At 28.8% G+C, this 10,816-nt stretch overlaps 1 protein-coding gene across 1 annotated transcript; it reads left to right on the forward strand.

Annotated features, from left to right (window-relative positions):
• Positions 1 to 8,951: 8,951 nt before the first annotated feature.
• Positions 8,952 to 10,583, forward strand: LOC141713023 (uncharacterized). Its single transcript, XM_074516216.1, has one exon. It carries the CDS (start codon positions 8,952 to 8,954, stop codon positions 10,581 to 10,583), a length of 1,632 nt encoding a protein of 543 aa, XP_074372317.1.
• Positions 10,584 to 10,816: the final 233 nt, after the last annotated feature.

Raw genomic sequence — 10,816 nt, forward strand, 5'->3', positions numbered from 1 at the left:
AATAGACTTTAGTAATAGACAAATAATTCCAACACAAAGAATTAAACCAATATTAGAATGATCTAGATTAAATTTTAGAAGAGAACAAAACCCTATAAAATTAATTAAATCAATGAGTATGACCAGTAGAAAATTAGATTTAATAAAATTACTGTGTTATGAATCAGATAAATTAAGAATAAAAATAATAATATTTAATGGAATATTTGCCAAAGAAGTCATAACAGAAATAAATACTGGAGCAACAAAAAGTCAAATACATATAACTGAAGTTGACTCAAACAAATGTGAGGAAATAGAACCTCAAATAATAACTGAACCAAATAATTCGAGAGAAACAATAATAACAAAAGGTATAAAATTAAGATTAAAAATTTTAGACTTAGAATATAATATAAGTCTAGGAGTAATATAAAATGATGTTAGTTATCAACTATTATTAGGAATGGATTTCTTAAATGAAATAAAATATAATATATGAAATGAAGGAATAAAAATAAATAATCAAAATAAATTAATATTTATAGAAAGAATATGAACCTGAAAGGAGATAAACAAGAAGAAAGATGAAATAGAAACTATTAATAAGATAATAAAAGAAACATTAATTATGTCTCAAGAAAAAGAACTACAATACTTAAAAGAAAAGGAAAAACTAGAAGAAGAAGTAAAAGAATTAGAGAAAATAAAAGGTAAGAAAAGAAAAACGTGGATAATTGAAGGAGAATGGAGAAAACGAGTTTATAAATATGAATAATACTGAAAACCAAATAAAAGATATTAGGAACGAAATATTTATAAAAGAAAGTTTAAACGCTATATTGAAAAAGATGGAAAAAAATCAAGAAATTATTAGAAATATAATTAAGGAAGAAATAACAGCGTTATGGAATATGTCTGAAATCCCAATCTTTAAACAAATATTAGATAAGTTAACCTTAATACAAAATAGTTTAGAACAAAATAAAGAAAAAAAAAAATTAAAGACGAAACAGAAGAACCAGAAATAGTACCTATAACGGTAATATGAAGAACTAAAGAACCTATATTAATGGATATAAGCAAATCGAAACCTAAAATGATTATAGGGGTTAAAAGAGTAATAAATGGTTTAACAGAATTTCATAAATCAAGAAAATTCTAGAAAAATGTCTATAACAGAACATAATGCTATAACATTTCTTAAAAAACATGGAAAAGAGTTAATGGAAAAAGAAATACAAAAATATGAACCTATAAAATAAGAAATAAGAAAAGATGAATTAGAAGAATTAAGAAAAGAAAATGCTAAATTAAAAACTAAAACCAATATAGAATGGTTAAATAAATATAAATTTTATAAAAGAAAATATAAAACCCAAAAGAAAGAGTTAAAAGAAAAAAAGTTAGAAGTAATAAATGTATTAAAAGAAATAGATAATTTAAAAAATGGGATAAATCAATTAAAGATAGAATTAAAAGAAAAGGAAATTATTAAGTCTGACGATAGTAATCCAAAAACGAATAAAGAACAAGGTGACAGTAGTAATACAAGTGAATCAGATAGTAATCTAGGAGAAGAAGGATTAAATTACTTAGAAGAATCAGATAATGAGGAAAAGGAAATGATAATAAAAGAAAATAAAGAAATATTAGAAGCCCTTGGAAAAACCATAATTGCAATTATAACAAATGAAGAAAAAAGCGATGAAAGTGATATTGAAGAAAGAGAAACTTCGCATAAGCAAACAAATTATGAAATTGAATCAGATAATATAATGGATGAAGATGCATACCCAGAAGAAGAAATAGAAGATCTTATAATAACTAAAAATAATATCAAAATGCCAGGAAATATACCTATAGGACAACAAAATGAAGTACAAGATTTCATAGGATCGATAAACCAAGGAATAAATATAAATGGATATTTTCTATATTTAGACAATATCTACGATGATCAAGAAATAAGTAGAAGAATAAAAGATTGAAATTTAGGGATGTATATAGCTTTAATGAATTCAAAAAATATTGAAGATCTGGATTATGTTTTTGAATTAATATAAAAAATAATGGTAGGAAAGGCAGCATTTTGGTTAGAAAATATTATTTATGAATTAAAGGGACAAGTAAGAACGTATGCTAGAAGGTGGAAAGATACGTTAAACGCATTTGATATATTATTAAAAAGAGAATTTATAGGAGAAAGATGGTTTGTAGCTCAAGAAAATATAACAGTAGAAAGAAAATTAGAAATAACAATGTATCTAAATAATATGAAATGCTGTAGGATTAGTAAATTACCATAATATACTATAAGTTTTACTAAATTCTTTTATGAAGCTAAGTTTTTACCTAATGAAAGCTTAGTATATCAACAACTGTATTATGATCATTTACCTTCACCTTATAATACCGAAATAACTAAAGAATATAATAATCTGGAACTTAAGGAAAATACATTAGGAGAAAGAATTAGATTATTAAGAGCATATTTAACTCCAAAATGTGAGGAATATAGAATTCAACAGAGAATTAAAAAGGATAAAAAACAAGGATTAAAAGAAATATGTAATTTCACAGAGAAAAAATTAATATTTGGATGTGATAATCAAAATTATAAAACTAGAAAGAAATATAGGAAATATAGAAAAATAGATTATAATAATCAAAATGAATATTATAAAAAACAAAATAAAACTTATAGACCTTATAAACCATTTAATCGCAGATTTAAAAGAAGAAAATTTAAAAAATATAGAAATACTCCTGAAAATAGAAAAAGATTTAGATATAAGAGAAAGTTTAGAAAAAGAAATAAAACAAAAATAACAAATTGTAAATGTTGGAATTGTAATGAAAAAGGACATTATGCAAATAAGTGTCCTAAATTACAACAAAAGGAGTAAAATACATAGATACTACCGAATTAATAATGAAATTAGAATATATAAGAGAAGATAATAATAACTGGTATGATGAAGAAGTATTCTATATAAGTGAAACAGAACCAGAGGAAATAAATTATATTAATGAAAATGATAGTGATGATGAAAGTTTAACTACTGAATAGAATAAAATGGTAGCTATATATATTGAAGCACAGGTAGAATATAAACCTACTAAATATATAAAACAAAAGATATTTATAGATAGCGGAGCACATATCTGTTTAGCTAAAGAAGAAGTATTTACTCAACACAAATGGAAACATACTAAAAATAAAATAATAGTAACATGATTCAATAACCATAAAAAAGATATAGATATAATAGCAGAAAATGTAAGATTTATATTAGAAAAAACAAGGTTTAGGTTACCTATAATATACCAAGAAAATAATATGAAACAACAAATGTTACTAGGAAATAACTCTTTAGATTCTTTTAAAACTCAAATAATAAAACAAGATAGGATAAGTTTGTTAACACCTTGCGAAAAATGGATAGTATTAAAAAGAATAGTACCTGTAAAATCAATAGAAATAAGTAATATCAAAGCAGAAAGAAAAACTAATTTAGAACTATTAAAACAAAAATATTTAAAAGCCTTAGAAATAAATTTTGGAGAACATCCAATGAAGCTATGGGAAAAAGAAAAAATATACGCTGAAATAAAACTAATAAATCCTAATGATATAATTAGAAACAGACCAATAAGATATAGTCCAACAGATCAAAAGGAGTTAGAAGTTTAAATAAAAGAATTATTAAACTTAGGACTAATACAAGAAAGTAAAAGTCCGCATAGTAGCCTAGCGTTTTTTGTAAGAAATCATAATGAAGTAAAAAGAGGAAAAACTAGAAAGGTAATAGATTATCGAGAACTAAATAAAAAGACTATATTTGATGGATATTTCCTACCATATAAAAGAAATTTAATAAATCAAACAAGTAATAAAAAGTGGTTTAGTAAATTTGATTGTAAAAGCGGATACTGGAAAATAAAATTAACTAAGGAATCTAGATGTTTAATAGCATTTAGCGTACCACAAGGACATTATGAATGGATAGTACTACCATTTGGATTAAGAACAGCCCCACAAATATTCCAAAGAATAATGGATAAAATATTTAGAGAAATGAAAAGATTTTATTCTAGTATATATAGATGATATATTAATATTAATGACAATCTAACAGATCATTCAAAACATCTAGAAATATTTATTCAGAGTATTAGAAAACATGGAATCCTATTATCAGAAAAGAAATCAGAAATATTTAAAAACATAATAGAATATTTAGGATATATTATAGATTCTGAAGGAATTCAATTACAAGAACATATATCAACAAAAATAAAGAATTTTAAAGAAACTTTAGAAAATAAAAAAAGAAGTACAACAATTCTTAGGAATAGTAAATTACGCTTCAGATTATATAAAAGACTTACCAAAATTAAGGAAACCACTACAAGATTTAATAAAGAAAAATAAAAATTTTGAGTGGAAAGAAGATCATACAAATGCAATAAGAGTACTAAAAATAAAGGTAGAAAATTTACCTAAACTACGATTACCCAAAGATACTGATCAATTAGAATTATTTACAGATGCTAGTGATATAGGATGGGGAGCGGTATTAGTAGCTTTTGAAAAAGACGATATTGATAAAGAAAACCCTTTAATATGTGGATATGCAGCTGGAACTTGGAAACCTAATGAAAAGAATTATCATATTAATGAAAAGGAATTATTAGCGGTAAAATTAGGAATTAAAAGATTTCATTATCATCTATTACCTGTAAAATTTGTTGTAAGAACATATAACACTCAAGTAAGATAATTTATATTCAATAAAATTAACCCTTTACCATAATTAAATAAGAGAAGAAATTGGAAAGTATTCTTTAGTTGTAATGATTTTATTATTAAAAATATATCAGGTACTAAAAATATTCTTGCAGATTTTCTTAGCAGAGAAATTGGACAGGGATAATAAAAATATTCAACCGATGGAAATGATACTAGAAGAAATCAAGAGGAAGAATGAACAAATTGCAACCTTGACCCAAGAAGTTAATAACCTTATAAAAACTCTTGAAGGAGCTATAAAGCTTACCAAAAATATTACACCCCAAACTTTTGTATCAAGACTAGCTACAACTCCTACAATATCAACCCTTACCCAAACAGAAATATCCAAACCAGAATAACCAAAACCTCAAGTTTCTATATCAGACAGAATTAAATATCCAAAAGAGTATATAGAAGCCTTTGAAAAGATAACAAAATTTTATGACTACAAGTCCAATTATACCATCCTCAGAACTGGAAAGTTTAGTAAATATCCAAGGTATATCTGCAAAGAAGACGCTGATCCTAAAGTGGTAGAAAGCTTATTAATGTTGGGATTTATTGATAAAATCATGGTTGATGAAACATTAAGAAGCATATCAAAACTTCCACCACTAATAGTTGAAAGTGTTAATGCAATGATGCAATCATATGGACCAGGAGGAATATATGAAGTACATGTATTTGATGCTTGTACCGACTTTGTAGGAAAACCAATAATAATATGTCAGATATTCAAGTATGGTAGGAATACTAGTATAGAAGGAGATAATACTAGTCTCAAGTCTCCTATGCCATGCACAATAGAAGGATTTCAAGAATAGATGTCAAATAAAAGAGCAATTGGATTATCAGTTCTAAAATCCAAACTTGAAGATCTTATAAAAGGGAGGAAGGCATGTGTATTAGGAACAAGTATGAAAGGAGACGTAGAAGAAATACTAACGTTATATTATAATAATGATGTTTTGAAAAGAGATACAAGTGATTTACTAGTCATGCATAACAGGATAACAAGTGGAAATTACAATCATGCACCAAAAACCAAGAAGTTTTTTAAGGATATTATTACATGACAAAGAAAGAAGACTGTAGTAGTTTTAAAACCCTTAGTAAAGAAAGGAGCATGTTTTAATCCTTTCGAGTAAGATTGTAATAATTCCTGTTATTTCAACATGTAATATTAAAGTAATTTTATGGCCCAAACAAAGTTTGGTGACAATGACATATTAGAAAATGTTTTTACGGCCCAATAAAAATTGGTGACTGTAATATATGACTCTACGGCCCAATGAAAATTGGTGAATATATGATTCTACGGCCCAATAAAAATTGGTGACTGTAATATATGATTCTACGACCCAATGAAAATTGGTGACTGTAATATATAATTCTACGGCCCAATAAAATTGGTGACTGTAATATATTAGCAAATATAAATAGCCAAAAATTATGGAATTCCAGACAAAAGACAAAAGACAGAAGGCATCAAAAGGAGTGGACAAAATAAAAAGAGGAAGCAGGAAGAATAAAAGCACATACAAAAAATTGTAAAAGTTGAAAAAGAAGATAGAATAATTCATAAGAAGTGGACACAAGGAAAAGAGAAAGCGGGACAGAAGAAAAATTACGAAAGTTGAAAAAGAAGACAGAAGAAAAGAAAAAGGAATGGATGAAAGAAAAAGAAGGAAACAGAAAGAATAATATGTCAGAAAAGAATATCATGTAATAGAAATCTCTCCCTCTATAAAAGAGGGAAATTGTAACACATGAAGTATGGGTTTTTTTATGAGTTTAGAAATCGATCGCTTGCTTAGTTATTTTCTCTCTTAGTTTTCTTATACAAATCTCTTTTCTTTATACATTAATGGCCAGCTAAAAACCTCACCTCTGCAATCTATAACAAGACAACATACAGTTTATATATATATTTAAGCAGAATTTCATATAGATCAAGTACCCAATAAACATCTACTATTATAATAATTATAAAGATGAAGAAGCAAGTAACGGTAGATAGTCCGTTGAGATGCCTGAAGTTGCAAAGCCCAAGATGACGGGGAAATCGAAAAAGGGGCATAACATTCACCAGGGACTCCGGTGAGCTGTTCTTGATTCATCAACTCTATAATTTTTTAAATGGTTTTTGTTTATTTGGTATGCGATTAATATGTTAAGATGCTTATATATATATATAAATAACTGTCATGTTTAAATTGTTATGGATTGTAGAGAAATCATAAAAATATAATTTTATGATTTATATATTTGTGTGTCTTCCCTCTTTAGGGTTATCAGATATAGTAAACGATCCCACAATCTGCGCGATCAATTGAATAAATACTTACCATTAACAAATAACAACAAAGATATACCTTTTAATTACTAATATTACATTCATTTTGTAAATTATTCAGTTCGTTTTGTATGTCGGCATTCGTAAAAAACTCACCCATTTTCATCAATACATTTTCAATTTACATATATTTTAATTTAAATGTTATAATCTAAGTCTATGTATATGAATCGCTTGTTTAAATTTGAATCCAGACAATTGAGAAAAATAAACAAACTAGGTTTTAAAATCTTTTTTATTCAACAACTAGTCTACAATGACTTTTTTTATAATAATCATACTTGCATTTCTTATAAAACTTCATAACAAATTACATGATGGAATAAATCAGGAGTATTAACATTCCATCCCCGAAAATTCGACGTAGAATAAGCCACCCTTACTAACGCATTAGCCCTCCATTCGCAGATCTATGAGTAAAACACTACAAGAATTCCCAGTTTTACCAACAAAAATTACCAACGAAAAATTATATGTTGGCAATTACTAACGAATTACTAACATATATCAAAATATTAAAAAGCTGACAATATTATAACAGATAGGTAACGGTTCGCCAACAAATGTTTTGCCAACGAAAATATCGGTTGAGATTAATAAGCGTCAAATCACCCGCCCAAATTTACCGACGAAAATACCCACAGATTTGTAATAGATTAGTACTAACTGAGTAGTAACGAAACAACAACGGTTTACCAACGAAAATTAACAACGGATAACATTCCGTTGACAGTTACTAACAAATTGCCAACGGAATATAAGATTTTAAAAAATCAGTAGAATAACAACGGAAGCCCAATTGAACACCAACAAATTATTTAATGACGGAATTTTTCGTGGGTAAAATAGGCGCCAAAAAAGCCCGCCAAAACCTGCCAACAGAATTGCCAATGGATTACAATCAGAATTTTGGCTACGAATTAGTAACGGAATAGCAAATAATTACTAACAAAAGCTAACAATTTGCTAACGAAAATGATAAACTATATTCCGTTAGTATTCCGTTACTAATTTGTTATAAATGTAGATCGGTTAACGTTATATCTGTTATTGTTCCGTTAGTAAATGTAATAATTAAATTTAATGCGAGCACCTACCTTCTCAACCAATCTTACTTCCGAGTTCAGATTAATTACTTACTTTATTTATTTTCTTCTTCTCATCTCAAAATATAAACAGCATCTCAACATTCTCAACATTCTTCTTCTCATCTGAAAATCAAATTAAGGTCAGTGTTTTTCTGTAACTTCACTAATTAAACTGTGTTTTACGTTATTAATTAATTTTTTCAGTAGCCGGTTTGCAAATTTTTACTGATGTTGCTATATATATATGCATTTTAATTATTATAGCTTGCAAGTCTTTTGAAAAAGTTTACACGATGTGTGGCAATTTTGTGGCCATTCTGTTACGAATATATGTTACCAACCGATTTTCTACTCGCCAACGGAATAGGTCGTTAGCAATAATGAAATGAATTATAGTTTTTGTTAATTTTATGCATTAAAATACCGTAAATGTTAATTAGTCTGCTCATTTAGGGATTTCTTAATTTCTTATTATTGTCAATTTGAACAGATATTGCATTTATCTTGCTAGTGACCAAGTACATTGATCTGTTAAATGTTGTTAAAATATGAACATGTACTTTAATTAACATATGGAGGATATGTGCATTTAGATATTTGGTTATACTCTGCTCATTTAGATACCTGGTGAATGTGGGTTTTAATTAACATATAAATTATTTGATATTTTTCTTAAACTGTATGTACGTATAATTATTTGATATTTTTTTGCAGTTACTAAACGTTTAAAATGAATAATGATCGGGATTGGATGTATCAAAGAAAAGATAGTCGGGGATTTTTAACTCGAAATTTTATTAATGGGTTGGAAAATTTTATGCAATATGTTATTTCTCGAGAAGAGTCCATGAATGGGACAAGTATTCAATGTCCATGTTTCAAGTGTGAGAATCGTCAATTCTGGAATGCGGAGACCGTGAAATTACATATACTGAAAAAAGGATTTGTGAGGGGTTATTATGTGTGGGATCGACATGGAGAGCCATATGTGGCTAGACAAAGTGGAGAACAGTCCTCCACACATCATTCCAATACCCAAGGTGAAAGAGATGATGTCAACCTAATGTATAACATGGTGATCGATGTTGCTGGTCCAAATTTTGATCCGGAGATTCCAAATGCAGAGGCACAAAAGTTGTATGATATTCTAAAGTCTTCTGAGAGAGAGTTATACGAAGGTTGTGAAACTTCTCAGTTGTCCGCTATGGCTCAGATGTTAAGTTTGAAATCTGACCATCATTGGTCAGAGACATGTTATGATCAGACGTCACAGTTCTTCAAAGGCATCTTGCCCCAAGATAATATATTTCTTGATAGCTTTTACAACACGAAGAAGTATATGGAAGAATTGGGGCTTCCTTCCGAGCATATTGATTGTTGTGTTAATGGATGCATGATATACTGGGGTGAAGACATCAATATAGAGTCATGTAAATTTTGTTCACATGCGAGATACAAAACAAGACTTAACAGATCCAAGAAGGAGAGAAAGAAAGTTCCTTTTAGTAGGATGATCTATTTTCCATTGGCACCGAGATTACAAAGATTGTATGCTTCACCTACGACAGCAACCCATATGAGATGGCATGCTGAACATGATCAAGAAGAAGGTGTGATGCGTCACTGTTCAGACTCGGAGGAGTGGAAACAATTTGATAGAGCACATCCCTTATTTTCCTCAGAGACGAGAAATGTTAGATTGGGGCTTTCTGCTGATGGATTTCAACCATTTGGGGCAACAGGTAAACAATATTCTTCTTGGCCAATTATAGTGACTCCATACAATTTGCCTCCGTGGATGTGTTCAAAAGAGCAATACTTGTTTCTGTCTGTACTTGTGCCCGGGCCAAAAAATCCAAAACAGAAGATAGATGTTTTTCTTCAACCATTGATTGCTGAGTTGAAAATGTTGTGGGAAGTTGGTGTGGAGACATGGGATAATTCTTTGAAACAAAATTTTCGTATGCGAGCTGCATTGATGTGGACTATTAGTGACTTCCCTGCTTATTCAATGTTGTCTGGATGGAAAACTGCTGGCCATTTAGCTTGTCCTCATTGTGCTCACGATCATGATGCATATAATCTTTCACATGGTGGAAAAACTACATGGTTTGATAATCATCGAAAGTTTTTACCCGCCAATCATCCATTTCAAAAGAATAAAAACTGGTTTACAAAGGGAAAGATAGTGACTGAATCTGCCCCTCCGGTCCGAACAGGTGAAGATGTGTTTCAAGAAATTCAGTCACTTGGTTTGATGAAAATTACAGAATTGGGAGGTGCTGAGCACAATGCTAAAGTCATTAAAGCTTACAACTGTGGATGGAAAAAGAGAAGCATCTTTTGGGATTTATCATATTAGAGGACATTAACGATTAGACACAATCTTGATGTCATGCATGTTGAGAAAAATGTGAATGGGGTATAAATTTCATACACGAGAATATGGGGCCTCTTCGTTCGGTTAAGTCGGTACCAATTTACTATGTGAATGGGTATAAATTTCATACACGAGAATATGGGGCTGATAGGTCAACGTTCAACAATGGCGTATGTATCAAGGGATCGAATTATAGCGAGGCTTTTAATGATTAC

This window comes from Apium graveolens, chromosome 1, assembly GCF_009905375.1.
Source record: "Apium graveolens cultivar Ventura chromosome 1, ASM990537v1, whole genome shotgun sequence".
Classification (NCBI taxonomy): Eukaryota; Viridiplantae; Streptophyta; class Magnoliopsida; order Apiales; family Apiaceae; genus Apium; species Apium graveolens.